Source organism: Alternaria ethzedia (assembly GCF_023757985.1).
Source record: "Alternaria ethzedia strain BMP 0044 chromosome Unknown scaffold_13, whole genome shotgun sequence".
In the NCBI taxonomy this organism is placed as follows: Eukaryota; Fungi; Ascomycota; class Dothideomycetes; order Pleosporales; family Pleosporaceae; genus Alternaria; species Alternaria ethzedia.
The window spans coordinates 503,603-519,841 of NW_026056206.1; the positions used below are offsets into that span (position 1 = coordinate 503,603).

At 53.0% G+C, this 16,239-nt stretch overlaps 8 protein-coding genes across 8 annotated transcripts; 5 read left to right on the top strand and 3 right to left on the bottom strand.

The window, feature by feature from the left end:
- Positions 1 to 310: 310 nt before the first annotated feature.
- J4E87_006027 (uncharacterized protein) lies at positions 311 to 1,411 on the top strand (the record flags this gene model as incomplete). Its single annotated transcript, XM_049377632.1, has 3 exons — positions 311 to 842; positions 888 to 899; positions 954 to 1,411. 3 exons carry the CDS (start codon positions 311 to 313, stop codon positions 1,409 to 1,411), a joined length of 1,002 nt encoding a protein of 333 aa, XP_049232673.1.
- A 1,013-nt stretch (positions 1,412 to 2,424) lies between these two features.
- On the top strand, positions 2,425 to 3,052 carry J4E87_006028 (uncharacterized protein; the record flags this gene model as incomplete). The annotated part of the gene is made up of 2 exons (XM_049377633.1): positions 2,425 to 2,463; positions 2,519 to 3,052. 2 exons carry the CDS (start codon positions 2,425 to 2,427, stop codon positions 3,050 to 3,052), a joined length of 573 nt encoding a protein of 190 aa, XP_049232674.1.
- Positions 3,053 to 3,516: 464 nt separating this feature from the next.
- J4E87_006029 (uncharacterized protein) lies at positions 3,517 to 4,331 on the bottom strand (the record flags this gene model as incomplete). The annotated part of the gene is made up of 3 exons (XM_049377634.1): positions 3,517 to 3,669; positions 3,721 to 4,056; positions 4,203 to 4,331. 3 exons carry the CDS (start codon positions 4,329 to 4,331, stop codon positions 3,517 to 3,519), a joined length of 618 nt encoding a protein of 205 aa, XP_049232675.1.
- A 217-nt stretch (positions 4,332 to 4,548) lies between these two features.
- On the top strand, positions 4,549 to 6,128 carry J4E87_006030 (uncharacterized protein; the record flags this gene model as incomplete). Its single annotated transcript, XM_049377635.1, has 4 exons — positions 4,549 to 4,599; positions 4,652 to 4,727; positions 4,774 to 5,269; positions 5,570 to 6,128. 4 exons carry the CDS (start codon positions 4,549 to 4,551, stop codon positions 6,126 to 6,128), a joined length of 1,182 nt encoding a protein of 393 aa, XP_049232676.1.
- Positions 6,129 to 7,720: 1,592 nt separating this feature from the next.
- Positions 7,721 to 9,566, bottom strand: J4E87_006031 (uncharacterized protein; the record flags this gene model as incomplete). Its single annotated transcript, XM_049377636.1, has 4 exons — positions 7,721 to 8,354; positions 8,403 to 8,886; positions 8,936 to 9,383; positions 9,444 to 9,566. The coding sequence occupies 4 exons, from the start codon at positions 9,564 to 9,566 to the stop codon at positions 7,721 to 7,723; spliced, it is 1,689 nt and encodes a 562-aa protein (XP_049232677.1).
- A 464-nt stretch (positions 9,567 to 10,030) lies between these two features.
- CCT1 (T-complex protein 1 subunit alpha) lies at positions 10,031 to 11,847 on the top strand (the record flags this gene model as incomplete). Its single annotated transcript, XM_049377637.1, has 3 exons — positions 10,031 to 10,073; positions 10,123 to 11,396; positions 11,449 to 11,847. 3 exons carry the CDS (start codon positions 10,031 to 10,033, stop codon positions 11,845 to 11,847), a joined length of 1,716 nt encoding a protein of 571 aa, XP_049232678.1.
- A 1,204-nt stretch (positions 11,848 to 13,051) lies between these two features.
- J4E87_006033 (uncharacterized protein) lies at positions 13,052 to 14,196 on the top strand (the record flags this gene model as incomplete). Its single annotated transcript, XM_049377638.1, has 4 exons — positions 13,052 to 13,060; positions 13,172 to 13,185; positions 13,339 to 13,448; positions 13,598 to 14,196. The coding sequence occupies 4 exons, from the start codon at positions 13,052 to 13,054 to the stop codon at positions 14,194 to 14,196; spliced, it is 732 nt and encodes a 243-aa protein (XP_049232679.1).
- A 203-nt stretch (positions 14,197 to 14,399) lies between these two features.
- Positions 14,400 to 15,442, bottom strand: J4E87_006034 (uncharacterized protein; the record flags this gene model as incomplete). Its single annotated transcript, XM_049377639.1, has 2 exons — positions 14,400 to 14,409; positions 14,502 to 15,442. The coding sequence occupies 2 exons, from the start codon at positions 15,440 to 15,442 to the stop codon at positions 14,400 to 14,402; spliced, it is 951 nt and encodes a 316-aa protein (XP_049232680.1).
- Between the last annotated feature and the right edge of the window lie 797 nt (positions 15,443 to 16,239).

A 16,239-nucleotide genomic window follows, 5' to 3' on the forward strand; every position in this document is an offset into this window, starting at 1 on the left:
ATGTTTCCACAACAAGTAAATCAAAATTCTGTCACAATCCCCAGATCTGATGCTAGAGTGAGGTGTCCACTCTCACTTTTCGCGTAGCTGTATGAAGTGGGGTCGTCCACTACTTCCCTCTCATCGCTCCTCCCTCAATCGCTTTCATCGGTGCGCCTCGGTGAGGCCACTAACCTCTTTCGGCATCTTCAGTTGTCATATCACGATGAAGATGAGCCCACTTTAGGCGCAAATTTCTACAGCTTCGTTTCGCCCTGTAAGAACTATCGTAGGAACACGCCCACTCGTTCAAATTGCACATAGCCACACCATGGCACCCACCGGACTCACCCTCGAGAACGTACAGGCATGGGCAATCCGAGACTTCCGCGACCAGTTCAAGCACCTACCTGACGCGGGAGCATTCCATGTACAGTTCAACATCGTCCGCGGGTACAACCACGACAACAGCTTCAAGAGCCTCGTGATAGGCAGCACCCACACTAAGACCGGAAAGCCGGCGGACATCCTCGCGTGGCTTGCAGGCAGCCGTATACAGCTCGGATATATTGGCAAGAATCGGAAGGGAGAGCCTCAGGTCCGCTCACTAGCTTCTCCCGAGAAGGACACCTCGTCTTCGAAGTTTAAATTTCCGTTCAATTTCGTCCCTCCAAACCAAACCGAGACGGAAATTGCGTGTTTCAATGCCGTGTTACGCTACTACTTCCTTGCCAAAGGTTGGAGTAAAGGCGTGATCGACGAATCGGACGTCTTCAACAGATTCGTATCCAGGTTTCCTTACGCATGTCAGGCTATTGCAAACACGGTCGCGGACAGATCAGCATCGGTTCCGAACTCACATGGTACGCTCCATCCACAACAAGCTAGTCGTGCTCCGGTAGCTTCAGCAAATCACCAGCGTATGTCTAAGATCAGCCGTTAACGAAGTCTGAGTAACTGACACTTGAGCTTAGCGCTTTGTTCCCAGAGGACTCCCTATCTCTTTGAGCAGATCGCCGACGACCCATTTCCAGACCGATCGTACACTGTATTCAGCAGCCCGTCACCCAGTCCGCCGCCAATTGAGGATCCCAAAACGCCCCGGACACTACCCTCCCCACTTGAGCTGCGGGCCCGATCTGGACATTCACAATCAACCAGTCCTAGTGGGGACCAGATCGTGGTACTCGATGGATCCAACGATGCTGATGAGCGAGAGGGCTCCGGGCTGCGAAACAAGCTTTTCGATCTCAACATCCGGCTAATGATTGCGGAGGGTCTCGCTCGGGATGCTGAGATAGCAGCGCGGACAGCTCAGGAAGAGGCACAGCTCTGGAGGAAACGATATGAAGAAGCCGAGTCGTACAGGATCAAATATGAGGAGATCAGGAGCCACTTTGGATTGCAGGAGCAGGATGAACGCAGAGCGTGAAGGTCGAGGGTCAGAAGTGAAACTGAGAGGATAGGAGTCGTGGATGGAGATGTCGCGCAACGTGCTAGTGATGGAGCAGGTGTGAACAATGTTTCGATTGCAGCAGCGGCGGAGGGCGAATAATTGATGCGGGAGGCAGCGCTGTGCAATAATAATCAAAGGGTAAATCTGGGCGATCCGATCGCATGAGCGTAGCGTCACGGTCAGGTTTGCTTTGAGGAATACATCGCTTTCGTGCGTAAATTCTTACCGGTGCTCTTTGGTGGAGGGAAGATGAGACGTGTCCAGGGTCCATTCACATGGGCTCTTGAGAGACAAGGGCGCCCCGCTTACGTCGCAGACGCGTTCCCACGCGGACGCAACGTGAACCAAGTTCGTGCACCGCCGCTACGTCATCGCTCACATCGCAATCAAGCGCAAGCCCACAAACATCTACCGCGCGCAGAATCCCCACCTCACATGATCGATGCGCAAGAACATATTCTACTACTCTTCCATCACTAGAGTATATTCCAAACCTATTTGAGGCTCTTTTCGGCATGGGCGCATTACTTTCCTCCATCCTTGCGCCTATCGCCCTACCGCTGGGCTCATTCTTGGCCATTCCTATGCTATCCTCATGGTCGACAGGCCTAAACCTCATCTTCCTCTCGGTCGCATGGACGACAATCGCCGCATCCTATTCTCCTCTCCAACTTGAGCTAGTTGCGCCCCTAGTAATTCGGCTATCTCTCTACATCATACCCAGCCTGATCTTCTTGCTATTCGATATTGGGTTACCAAGTCTAGCAATCGAGTTCAAATCTCAGGGACAATGGGGTATTCCAAACAATCAAAAGGGTGGCGCACGCGCAGTGAGAAGAGTGATTGCGTGGAGCTGTGCAAATGTGCTGCTTAGTGTGGCGTTGCAAGCGGGTATTGAGTTCTTGATCACAGACGTACTGCAGATGAGGAGTCTGCTACTCATCAAAGGCAGTCGATGGGGATTGAATCACCTACCAAACCCATGGACGATGGTCAAACATGGCATTATCGGACTGTTATCTCGTAACGTAAGATACCATGATTGCGTTGCCTAACAAAGATGTACTAACAGACATGTCGTAGGTTCTGCAATATTATATCCATACACATCTACTGCACTCTCCGACCGGCGGTGCACTCTCGGACTTGCATCAGAGCTGGCACCACAGCATCAAGATCCCCTACTCCTTTGCCGCAAACTACGACCACCCCATCTGCCACCTCCTGCATCGCTTCCTACCTCTATACCTTCCAGCAATTGCTCTACGGATGCATATCCTCACTTACTTGATCCTGATCGCTATCTTCAGTCTAGAAGAGACCTTCGTGTACTCTGGGTACAATGTCCTACCCTCAACCATCATGCTGCGAGGCATGGCACGACGCGCCGATGCGCACATGATGAGTGAAGGAGAGGGTAATTACGGATGCATGGGTGTTTTGGACTGGTGCCACGGGACAACAATTGGTAAAGATGTCGTCGAGGACCTGAAGGCGGAGATGGAGAAGCACAACGTGGAGGAGAAGGCGGGGAAAGCTATAGATGGCGCGGGGGAAGCGGCGAACGGACTGGCGGGGAAGTTTGGCAGGGCTAGGAAAGGAAGGGGAAAGAAGTAAGTAGGTCAAGCGGCGAGCCTAGGGTCATGTAACGAGGTCTGTGTACGTATGGCATTGGCGCAATTGGTTCGGTGGTAGTGTCCTTGGTTAGCGGTCGCTTCTGATACCCTCACGTCTGGTCGGTGGGAGTTCGTGGGCAGTCGGCGCAGTATCGGTCGAAGAATGTAACGTCTGTATCTCTATTCTTTGCATCAGTACTCGATTACCACCCAGTATGTACTGCGCCAATTGAACGCCCAACTATGACATCACGCAAGCGGAGACCAAATGTTCACTTTTGGACCGTCTCAGATTCGCTCGCTTCATATAAAGCCTTATGGTAAATGCCTTGTCGGAATCCTCCATGAAAAAAATTGGCTGCCGTGCCGCTGCGATTCTTGTTTACCGCTAGTACAGCCGCAGTATGCCGAAGTCGTCTTTCATCCCATGCACTGAACGCCGAATGCCCGATCGTTATCCGTCGCTTAGAAGACCATCTGGTGAGGCCTGTCGGAGCTACGGAGGCTGAAGCTGGCACCGAGGTAGTCGGCGAGGTGAGCCTCCTTCTTGATGGTGGCCAGGAGAGCCTTGTCGACGGCCTTCTGGTCCTCGACGCGGTCCTTGGAAGTCTCCTTCTTCTGTGGCTTTTGTCAGTATTGTCGCATTGCACTTCCATTGTGTGCACGTACCTCGGGCTTCTCGCCCTGCTTGAAGAAAGCATCCTCACCCGGCTTGTGGGCGGCCTTGTCCTTGGTGAAGTAGCCGTCCTGGCTGCACTTCTCCACAACCTTCTCGTCTACGCCGCTCAGGTCGACGCTGGTAGAGGTAGCGATGACATATCGGGCGTTTACGCGGCGAAGGGGAACACCGTTGACTTTGAAGGGACCGGTAACAAGGAGAACACCCTGGGAAAGGTGCTTGAGGACGACGACGCGCTTGCCGCGGAAGCGACCAGCAAGGAGGATGACGACGGTACCGGGCTGGAGAGACTGGCGGACCTTCGCAGGGCGGACAGACTTGCGGGCCTTGAGTCGCAGTTAGCGGAGCTCCAATTGATGTCTTGCTTCTTGTCCTTGCACCCAAACACCCGCCGCATGCTGTCGCAGTGAATGCACCCAGCACCCCTGCAGTCCATCTCTTCCGTGCAAACCATCGTCTATCGCGAACGTACCTTCTTGGGGACAGCAACGTCCTCAGCAGGGTAGTACTTGCTGGCCTTCTGCGAGTGGTGCGGTATCGACCTCTCCCCCTTGGAGAACTTCTGGGTGGTGGGCTTCGTGTCCTCTTGTTTGGCCGCCATTTCGTTTCGCTGTGGTCGTTAGTGCTGGTCGGTGGTGTTGGCGATGGAATCGATTTTCGTGAATTCGAGTGTGTGCCAAGCTGTCCAATCGATACGCGCGACCGGGCCGAGAGTTGTTCCGTTGGTTACGTAACCCGCGTGGAGCTTGCAGCTTGCGGCGATGCTCGCGGTACCGCCGCTGAACATCACTGCCCCAACACCGACACACACCGCAGCCATGTCTATCCAACCGCTCATCACCTTCAAGGCCGGCCAGTGTGAGCTGACTGTAAGCGTCGCGTAAACTGACAATCCAGATCGTACACTAACAATAGCCACAGCGCGGAGAAGGCAACCAGCAGACAGTCAAGCCAGTACCAACACCCGGCTATGTCTACCTGTACCAAGGAGAAGATGGTTTGTTTGCAACCTACTCAACCGCTTCCTCAACTTACATATGCAGAATTCGTGCACTTTTGCTGGCGACCACGCGACCGCTCGCTCGACCAGTCGGACCTCGACCTCATCATGATCCCCGGTGACGGCTCCTTCCAACCCTACACCGGCAAGGACTCCATCGATGACCCCGAGAACATCAAGTCGCCCACCGACGGCCGCATCTTCGTCCTCAAGTTCAGCTCGAGCTCACAACGCTATCTCTTCTGGTTGCAATCAAAGTCGCAGCACCCGCGCGGCGCGAGCTGGTTCAGCGAGCGCGACCTCAAGATCGGACAGGTCATTGACTTGCTGCTGACAGGCGAGGAGATTGATGTACAGGCTGAACTTGCAGGTATCTCGAGCTCATCCAACAATGACGAGGATGAGACCATGGAAGACGTAGAGCCATCTAGCCGAAACCGCCACGGTAGCACCGGAGGCGCAGGTGCTGGTGCCACAGGCGGTGATATCCGAGATGAAGGCGAAGAGTCCCGAGAAGGGGGCGCCGATGGTGGTCGAGCGTAGGTTCCATCTATTTGTATCGCATTCGGCGTCGTGGCGCAGTCTACCTTTCCGGACAGAATCGAGCTGCTGTGCAAATTACCAACGGCTCTATACAAAACTATAAAGATATCCTGTCACGGTACGGCGTTTTGGGAGAAGCATAAGACCATCCAAACATGGCGATTGGCACTGGCTGCTCATGTACAACAATAGAAAATAAGCATCATGCTACGTCTTCCACTGGCCACGCCGCGGCGCTTGTTTCGCGTTTTTGCTTTTGCCTATTCTCTTGAACATTCTCGCTAACGCGTCGACAGAGCCGGATCAGGTGATGTCTCTGCCATTGTACAAGACTTCATGAACTCGCTCAAAGGCGGCAACGCAGGCGGCAGCTCACAACAACAAAGAGGATCAGAACCCTTCGCTAGCCTCACCGAGTTCCTCTGGCCTACGCATACTCTCTCAACCGTTGAGAACGCTTCCGACGAGACCATCGACGCACTGTGTGCCCAGCTACCGACAATTCCTTTCCTCCTAGAAGCCGAAGTCGAAGACATCGATCAAATCGACCCCAATTCCGAGACCGCGCAGATGGCCATACAGACATTGGGTCGGGACGAAAAAATTGAGGTTCTGAGCAGGATCCTACGGGCACCCCAGCTGAGGGGAGCATTAGGCAGTCTGAACGAGGCGTTGAGGACCGGTGCTCTACCGACTGTCAGTCAGGCACTGAACATTGATGTCGAAAACGGAGGCTATATGAGAGGTGGAGGCATGCCACTTGGTGGCGGAGATGCAGTTAAGGCATTTCTGGAGGGTGTCAAGAAGACAGTAGAGAAGGAAAAGAAGGGCGGCGATGACATGGACACCAGCTAGATAGCCAAGCGGCTGTAGCGATTTGGAGATGCTTTGGCACGGAATGACGACCGACACACGAATGATGCACATATAGACGACAATGACCAATGGCCCGAGCACTGCATGGCAAGGGTAGGATAATCGAATTATTCTCGCTCTCATCAGTATTTTTCAAATCCTCTTCTTAGAAGTTCGCCTCCCATCCAGGAGGACCTCCAAAGTGTACAGAGTCAGTCCACGGCTTTAGCCTTTACACAGATTCATATCCATTATCGACTTTCATTTGTCTCACTTCCAATGGGGAAACGGTTATCAGCCAAATCTTTCCATAATTGCAGCCACTCCACTCAAGCGCTCAATGTCCTCAACTTTGTCTGCTGGATGTTGTTCGCGATAATGCTTCATCCACGCATCGCGTTGATCCTCATACTGCGGTTGCGAGTAGCACCCCTTGCAAGGTACTCTCAGTCCAGGGAGGTAGCGAGGAAAGTGGTAAGCGCAGAAGTTTGGATCTACGTCACTATTGAGATGTTAGCCATCGGACCGTGGAAAGAGAGGGATGAGACACAGGGGGACGGGCTACTGACCTATCGTCAACTTCAGGATCGGCGGGCGTGAAGAACGTAGATGGTGAGGGCGTATATGTAGAGAGGGGCGCATCGATTAGGGTGCCGGTGGTGGAGAAAGTGGGTGAAGGCTGACTCAGAGTTGGAGAAGTTGGAGACATTGACACCGGGGAAGTAGGATGGCTCTGCATATAACCTGATTCCGCACCCACCGCCTCTAGTCCTGTACCCGGCGCCATGAAGCGGAATGCTGGAGTACCGCTCCGGCCCTGTTGCTGTTGTTGTGCTTGACTGCCCAGCACCGCCGCTCTCAGCGGAGAAGGGTGAGCCTGTGATTCACGAGCACGCTGTGAAGGCAAATCTTGGACATCGGTTCTCCGCGCTGGTGGACCAGTTGACGAGGGCGCCATAGCAGACACAACGGAACTTGAGCGCGACAGATCCGGTGCATTTCCGCGGTTGCTGGGGATGCGGCGGCCCGTAGCGATAGCATGGGGACACGGTGTTGTGCAGATCGTTTTGTGGTGTCCGCAAGCATAAACTTGGAGGAGTTTGTGACACATTCTGGGCGACCGGTAAGGTTCTGTTAGAATGATCGGGGGGCTCTTGGTGTATGAGTTGGTGGGTAACTCAGGATCAAAGTTGGATGACGAGAGTAAGTGAATGTCAGAGCGGCGTGGACGTGAGTCAACACAAAATCGGAGGCGGTGATGTGTCGCAAAGAGCTGATGAAAGTGGCGACTCAATCACTCACAAGCGGTATGTGAGCGTTGGTTCAGCTTATTCACGCACTAGCATTCGTTTGCCTGTCTGCGCGTTTGTCAATATAAAAACAACATTGTACATTGAGGAAGATACGACTTCGAAGGACAGGGCAGGGCAGGTCAGAACTTTGGGTTCTATGCTAGAAGCTATATCAACATTGCAAAATCATGAATGACCAGTGTAACGACAACCGCTTCTCCATGCCGCAAACACCGCGCCATCAAACTCCATGCCACCGAATGCTCGAAGAAACAATACACTTCCTGAGGTGTCAATCCACTAGTAACTCCGTCCGAACAAGATCCACTGCTTGGCGGGAGTCTGACAGTCGGGGTTGATGCACTTGGTCTTGCCAGGCTCAATACCCTCGGGCTGCTCAAAAGGAATGCACAAACTCTTTGCACCCATGGCAGGAGCCTGCTTATCTTCCGCAACGCCATCGCCCAACGCACTCCGTGCGCTCTTCGCCTTCACCTCATCTTCGCACTTGTCGCCCTCACAGTGGGGAACCAGGACAACGTTCTTGCCGTTCAAGGTAGGGACAAAGTCATCCCAGTTGGTAAGCTGGATGCGGTGGTCCCGGTATGCCTTGTCAGCCTTGTTGAACATGTCTTCCTGGATCTGCTCGAGTAACTTGGGGACTTCTTGTGCGATGCTGTCGACATTGATGGTACCACGTGCGGCGTCCTTGTCATCGATGTCGCGACGAGATGTGGTGACAATACCCTTCTCAGCATCCTTGGGGCCGAATTCGATTCGCAGAGGAATACCCTTCAACTCCCAGTCGTTGAACTTCCAGCCGGGAGAGTAGCCCTCACGGTAGTCGGTCTCAACGCGAACACCAGCCTCGGTAAGATCGTCATGAATCTTCTTGACCTTGCTGTAAAGGTCCTCCTTAGCCTCAGCAGACATCCTGGTTTCGTTAGCATTGCCATAGTTGAGTCATCAGTGATAAACGTACTTGGCGGTGACTCCCACAGGAATGACAACAACTTGGATCTCAGCCACTCTGGGAGGAATGACGAGACCTCGGTTGTCTCCGTGAGTCAGAATCATGACACCGATCGAACGTGTAGTCAGACCCCATGAGTTCTGCCACACGTGGACGTGTTCCGACTTTCCAGCTTCCTTGGCGGTGGGGTCCTCGACTGTGATGTTGAACATCTTTGAGAAATGTTGACCGAGAGCATGGGATGTTGCAGCCTGAATACCGCGACCAGTAGCGGGAATGAAACCTTCGACGGTGGTAGTGTAGTCGGCTCCGGGGAACTTCTCGTTGACAGTCTTCGTTCCCTTCACGACCGGAACGGCAAGCAGCTTCTGGTACACATCAGAGTACCAGTCCAGGATCTGGAGAACCTCATCGCTCGCTTCCTTCTGGGTAAGATGTGCGGTGTGGCCTTCTTGCCAGAGGAACTCGCGCGATCGGATGAAGGGCATGGGATCTGGACATAGATTAGACACTGCGGAAGAAAACAATAGGTCAGTACTAACGCTTGAACTCCCACCGAACGACGTTGTTCCACTGGTTCAGCTTCAGGGGAAGATCGCGATGCGACTGGATCTTGCGCGCGAAGTAGGGGTACATGGCTGTTTCGGAAGTAGGGCGCACAGCGACGGGCTTCTCCAGGTCAGATTTTCCGCCCTTGGTCACCCACGCGACCTCGGCGGCGAAACCCTCCACATGCTCCTTCTCTCGCTCCAAGTTATCAGCGCTGATGAAAATGGGGAAGTATGCGTTTCGGACTTTCAAAGTCTTGATCTGGCTGTCGAACCACGACTTGATGTTCTCCCAGATGGCGTACGAGGAGGGCTCGAGGATGTAGCATCCGGCTACGTCGTAGTAGGAGATCATCTGCCCCTTTGTAATGACCTGTTGGTACCAGTCTCCCAGGTCGACCTCCTTTGCGACATCGATACCAATCAACGCTGAACCTTCGATCTGTGGCTTGATTAGTATCGCGCATGGTGTCGGATGTTCGGTGTCGCCGCATAGACCTACCTTCTTCTTCTGTTGCTGGGGCTTCTTCGCGGCTTTCTGAGGGTTACCATCCTTTTTACTCTTCTTGGTCTCAGAGATGGAAAGATCCTTCATCTTGCCATCGGCAGCTGTGGCTTCAGCCATGTTGGGAAGGTGCTATACAAAGCTGTCAGCGTCTCGCAAGAGATATCTTCACGAGTACTAATGGATGAAAAGGTAGTGAAACCGCGGTCGTATAGATATTCTAGCCAAACCCATTTGTAAACAGGGTGAGTTGGTGGGGCAGGCGGGGTATCAAGACGCGACTTGGGACTACTTACGTGCAATTGAGTTATGGCAAGTTAAAGAGACGGTGGGGAACCCAAACAATATAAGGCGAGAGCACTCTAGAGTCACGTAAAGCTAAGACAGAGTCGGCTCGTTGCAGTCTCGTGTGAGTCGACAGCCAAATGTGTGGAGGGCCGAGTCATCGGCGCAGGGGTCCAGACTAGCGCGATTCACGGGCGGAGCTACCATTCGCCGTCGCCGACGCGGGCGGGCATTGCTGGAGATTTTCTGGACCGCGTAGAGGCAGCAACAACGAAGCAGAACAGCTATCACCCGACACAATGGCAGGAATCTTCGAGCAGTCACGTAGCGGAGGAACTCTGTGTAAGCCGCCGAAGCTAATAAGACCGCCGCAAAAAGCTAACACGTGCAGTCCTCGGCGGCCAGAAAATCAGCGGCCAGGACATTCGCGACCAAAACGTCCTCGCGACCCAAGCGATCTCGAATGTCGTCAAGTCGTCCTTTGGACCCTCGGGTCTTGACAAGATGATGGTCGACGACATCGGTGACGTTACCGTAACCAACGACGGCGCTACCATCCTCAGTTTGCTGGATATCGAGCACCCCGCAGGCAAAATCCTCGTCGACCTGGCCCAACAACAAGACAAGGAAGTCGGAGATGGCACAACCTCCGTCGTCATAATAGCGGCCGAGCTGCTGCGGAGAGCGAACGAGCTCATGAAGAACAAAATCCACCCCACCACCATCATCACAGGCTACAGGCTGGCGCTGAGGGAGGCGGTCAAGTACATGAACGAGAACATCAGCACCAAGGTCGATGCGCTCGGTCGGGACTCGCTAGTCAACATCGCGAAGACGTCCATGTCCAGCAAGATCATCGGCTCCGACTCCGACTTCTTCGCCAACATGGTGGTAGACGGCATGACTGCTGTCAAGATGACAAACAACAAGGGCGAGGTCAAATACCCTGTAAAGGCTGTCAACATCCTCAAGGCACACGGTCAAAGCGCGACTCAGTCGATACTGGTCAAGGGCTACGCTCTCAACTGCACGGTCGCCTCGCAAGCCATGAAGACGCGCATCACCGACGCCAAGATTGCCTGCTTGGACATCAACTTGCAGAAGGAGCGCATGAAGTTGGGTGTTCACATCACCATCGACGACCCGGAGCAGCTAGAGAAGATCCGAGAGCGCGAAGCTGGCATTGTCACCGAGCGCATTGAGATGATCTTGAAGGCTGGCGCCAACGTCATCATGACTACAAAGGGTATCGACGACCTCTGCCTCAAGCACTTCGTTGAGAAGGGTGCCATGGCTGTGCGAAGGTGTAAGAAGGAGGATCTGCGAAGGATAGCGAAGGCGACCGGTGCAACCCTGGTCAGCACCCTTTCTGATCTGAACGGTGACGAGAAGTTTGAGGCAGCAAACCTTGGCCATGCTGAGGAGGTTTCGCAAGAGCGCATTTCCGATGACGAGTGCATTCTGGTCAAGGGCACCAAGGCTTTCTCATCCGCATCCATCATCCTGCGAGGTGCGAACGACTACGCTCTGGACGAGATGGAGCGATCAGTACACGACTCATTATCAGCCGTGAAGCGAACCCTCGAGAGCGGCCGCATCGTCCCTGGTGGAGGTGCCGTTGAAACTGCGTTGCACATCTACTTGGAAGAGTGGGCAACGTCAGTGGTAAGTCACTCCAATCCTTGCATGTCTACAACGTGACTAACGATAAATCTAGGGCTCTCGGGAACAGTTGGCCATTGCTGCTTTTGCGCAGTCTCTGCTTGCTATTCCTAAGACACTTGCCATCAACGCGGCCAAGGATGCTACCGAGCTCGTCGCCAACCTCCGATCACGGCACGCTCTTTCACAGCGGACAGTGAACCCTTCAGACCCTTCGTCGCAAGACGCAAAGCAGCTGGCCAAGTCGAAGAACTACAAGAACTACGGTCTGGACCTGTCAAACGGTAAAGTGCACGACTGCCTAAAGGCCGGTGTACTGGAACCCAGCATGAGCAAAGTCAAGCAATTGAAGTCAGCAGTGGAGGCGTGTGTTGCGATTATGCGTATCGATACCCTGATCAAGCTGGATCCAGAGGAGCAAGGTGGAGGTGGTGACGATGGCCATGGACATTAGATGTCCTGGCGTCAAGAGGAGATAGACCCGACTGAAAAGATAACGACAGCGTAATGAAGGCTCCAAGCCCACGTGCAAGATACTCCTCTATTATCCCCACTCTGTTCCAAGCCACCCTAAGGACCCCCAACCGAAATCTGCTTGCCGCGGCACTGACTCATTAAAGCTTTTGGGGGCCAAATGTGACCATCGTGTAGGGCTTTCGGACCGACTAGCACCTGTTCTCAAAGCTATGTAGGCAACCAAAGCTTGCAGGCCTCGATTTGCACCAAACACCAAAAGACTCCCAACGATACGATCGTGCACAAGCTCATCACTTGCAGCTGTCATTTGGGACATGAGAAGGCTTGTTAATTATTGCGCCTCAAACCCTACCTCGGCAGTTCACGGCCACGATGGGGATCTACATGCGACTCTGCCGCGTCGCACAACACATGGCTTTCCGGTGAGATTATCTGGCGACCAAGACATCCGACGTGCCTGGTGTTCATATTAAAGAGGTAAAGCGCACGGTGGTGATGGCTGCAAGCGGCTTGTTTACAGCCTATCGCGGCGCTACACAAGCGAGGCGGATTGTTTCTTTCTTCTTCAGCTCGCTACCCCATGCTAGCTACACATCCGTTGTCCCTGCAGCGGTCACCATTGCGTCTAGCGTCAAGACGAACACCTTGTGGAAATACTGAACAACTGTGCTTGAGATGATGCAGTAACGGAAAGAATGAGCAGGAAAAGCGTAGGTGTGGTGCAAGTATTGCAGCAATCCTGCATGTACAACAAGCACGTCCAACCGAACGCTTTCATGGAACCCAAATGCACAAATTCTCAGCTGATCAGCCTTCAATACGCTCTCCTCGTATGTGTGGCCGCAGCCGGCAAGCCCCAGCGGGTCGCTGCACGCCTTACGGCGCAATGTCTTTCTCATTGTACGTAGCTCAACGTACCTAGGTATGAGTACTTAGCTTATAGGGCCCTGCTCTTTCCTTAAGGGTGCTTTCTGTTCCTCGTTTTGTAATTTCTCGGGTCTGAAACGTCATGGCATATACCAGGCTTTCTTCGTTGCTGGTCGTTCTCTTTTCCGCAAAGTATGGGAGCACTGCTATGATACGGGCACCGACGCCTGCTGTCACGCCCGCCCCTGCTGCAACAGCTGTAGCACTGGCTGTTAGGGATGTTACTACCCTTGGATATATTTCCACGGGCATGTATGGCTCGAGTACACTGTGTAAGATTGATTACCTACATGGCTGCTCGATTGTTGCTAAGAAGTCTTAGATGACACCATCACCGCAAATAACGAGGGTCATGTCATCGCAACATCAGGTAGCCTTTACAAGATCTGTGCGCCAGAATCTCTTTGCGAGTTCTTTTCTTGTGAGAGCGATTACGTTGTGTATCCGACTACATCAGTCTTCTGGTGCGTTCTGGCTCCTGGTCGCCTGGATATTGTATACTAACATGGCATCGCAGTGGAGGCTCAAACTTAACTTGCAGCTACTGGGAGCTGGCAACAGATATCAATGACCCTTCACCATTGACCAACTACTGGTGCGATGCTAAGACGGAAACGGGAGGAAGGATCTTAGTAACCACCCCAGACCAAGGTATGCAATCTGTCTAACCTTGATGAAGCATTGACTGACAACACACTTCCAAGATTCATCAACCTCCCCTAACACTGGCTCATCCTCGAATACCCCAATCTCTCTGTCCTTCACTCCACTCTCACGTACCGCTTCCGGTCGTCCCTCAGATGCACCACTTGACCTTACACCTTCCTCTGGTAACGAAGATTCCAACGACTCCAACAACTCCAACGAATCCAACAATTCCAACAATTCCAAGAAGTCAACTCCAGTAGGCGCAATCGCCGGTGGAGTAATCGGCGGCGTCGCTCTTCTAGCCGCTGTAGTTCTCGGAGTCTTCTTCCTTCTTCGCCGCAAGAAGAAGCAACAGAACAATACCACCGTCAACAACAACATGCAGCAGCCACCCACCGCACCTCAAGCTCCACCAGCCGGTGTCCAGTACTATCACGAGCAGAAGCCCGTCCCTCAGCAACACATGCAACAGATGCCGTCTCCACCGCCTCAACACCAACAGCACTACGGTCAGTACGATCCGAACGCACAGCAACCCGCGCAACATTTCTATGACCCCAATGCTCAGTCTGCGTATGCTACGCAGCAGGGTGGCTATGCGATGCCGGAGAAAATATCAGGTGCTGTGAATCCTGTGCAGGCGAACCCGCACTATTCGGACGGGCCAGTGAGCCCTGTACCGCAGTACTCCCCAGCTATGTCGCCGCCAGTTCCAGCCACCATTAATGAGTTGCCGAGTGGGAGGATGTGAGTACAGTAGTGTTGCATTCGGTCGTGGATGATATGACCATCGTCCTGGAAAGCAGTTCATGTCTTTGTGCTGTCTTGCACAGTCTGATACTGCGTGCCGTACAGTGGATGGAGAGATGGATGTACATTTGAAGTGCAGTACAACTCTAGGTACAACTCTAGTGTTGATGAATTATACCCCCCCTGTTATATGACCCACCAAGTTTAAGACGTTCTACGAGATGTCCGTTAATTTGCAGGTTCTGCGTTCGTCAGAACTTCCATCAAGGCTTCCCGCAATATCCTTTATGATATCCCCAAGCTGACTTTTGATGGTCCTTGCCGCAATAGTACGCCTCGCCGCATCCAGCACACTTGGATTTGGCACCTGGTGCTCCACAGTGACCACACCATTTCTCCGTCGCTCTATTCATCCACCTCTTTTTCGTCCTCATCGCCACTTCCCATAGCCAATCGTCTACAGGTGTACCACTGATCGCTAGAGTGCGGTCGCTCTTGCTAGGATCTGCACCCTTAGCCAACATACTGAAACGCAGGGCAAACTCCTCGGGGGTATCCAGAGCGAACAGCTGCTTTCCCTTCGGCCCAGGTCCGCGTCCTATATCGCCGAACTGCATGGATGAGAGATCGAAGAAGGATCGAACCGTGTCGCTATCGAGCGGAGAGAAACCTACGACGGCATGCAGCAGTCGTGGCTGGTGCCCACTGACAAACATTGCGCCCTGTGGGAGTACGCAGATAGCCGTGGTAAACTTTGGGTCACGGAAGGACTCTTCGACAATGACACGACTACTGACTGTTGTCGTATAAGACATGCCTGGCTGCTTACCACTAGGCGCATGTCTCACCCTCAACTTTGTGTCTTCGGAGAACAGTGCAAAGAAGATCTGAAGCAGACTAATCGCCTGGTAACAGCCATCGTGATTGCGTGCTTGATGGAATAACGTCTCTAGTTGCTCGTTGGAGAGTGCGCTATCGTTGCGTTTGTTCGGTGGGAGGAATTCCGTGGGCAAGTCTGGGGCATCGGGATCGTTGGTCTGCTGCTGATCCAATACGATCCAAGTCGACGCGTTGTTGTTCCAGCCTTGGTCGATTGGACTGCTGAGTGCGACCGTCTTCGGTTGTGTACCCGGGAAAGCGACTTCTCTCAATTTCGTGTGTCGAAGCCGAGGTTCCGTAGTGTTCCGTTCATAGTTGAGTAAGACAGCAATGTCGTATAGATCCAGCACATCCTCGGAGTCCATCATGGTTGCCGAGCGGGCGTTCTGCACTATCCTGCTTGCGTGGAATTGAGATGGCGGGGCGCATCATCCCGCTGAAAGCGTGACGCGCTAAGCAGGCATCTTTCTGTTTTCGGCGTAGCGCTGAACGCGTGCTTGCGTGATGTCACTCGTCGCGTCTCTGGAAGCCGCGAACTGGAGACGGTATAGCGATTATCTACATATCCGGAAAGCTAAGTATCAAGCGCGACATGCAATTGCGACTATCGAGTATCTTCCCCAAGCGACCGTGATTGAGTCGCAGTCACTACATGGAGACTTTACAAGGTCACGACACAGGAGTACGGGAACGAAGCAACAGCCCTGGAGATTTGAAATGTGTTGAGATTTCTTGGAGAGACTCTATTCAGTCTGGATCATTCCTCTGCATTCCCTGACTGCAGTCGTCGTGCTCTGTCTAGACCAAGCTCAACGCGCATCGTAATTTAGGCAGTTCTTACCAACCAACCATGATAGCTGTCTTCCCTCAGACAAGAAATAGTCGAACGGGTTTGCAGACTACACTGCAATGATAACAAACAAATCAGAAGACTGGCATCAATAGAGACTCCAGAGTGTTCGGTTGTTACCGTGTATACGGTGAAAGCACGAAAGAACTGAAGAGAGGGAGAAGATGGTTTGAATGCAATTGGCATCTTTCGAAGTCATGGAATTCAGAGCTACCCTAATTGAGAATGATGAATCATTAGTAAGGCTCCTTCCATGAGACCTCTGCAATAGTCATATCTTCTTCCAGCCACAGGACCCATCTCAGTTCGCTTCAC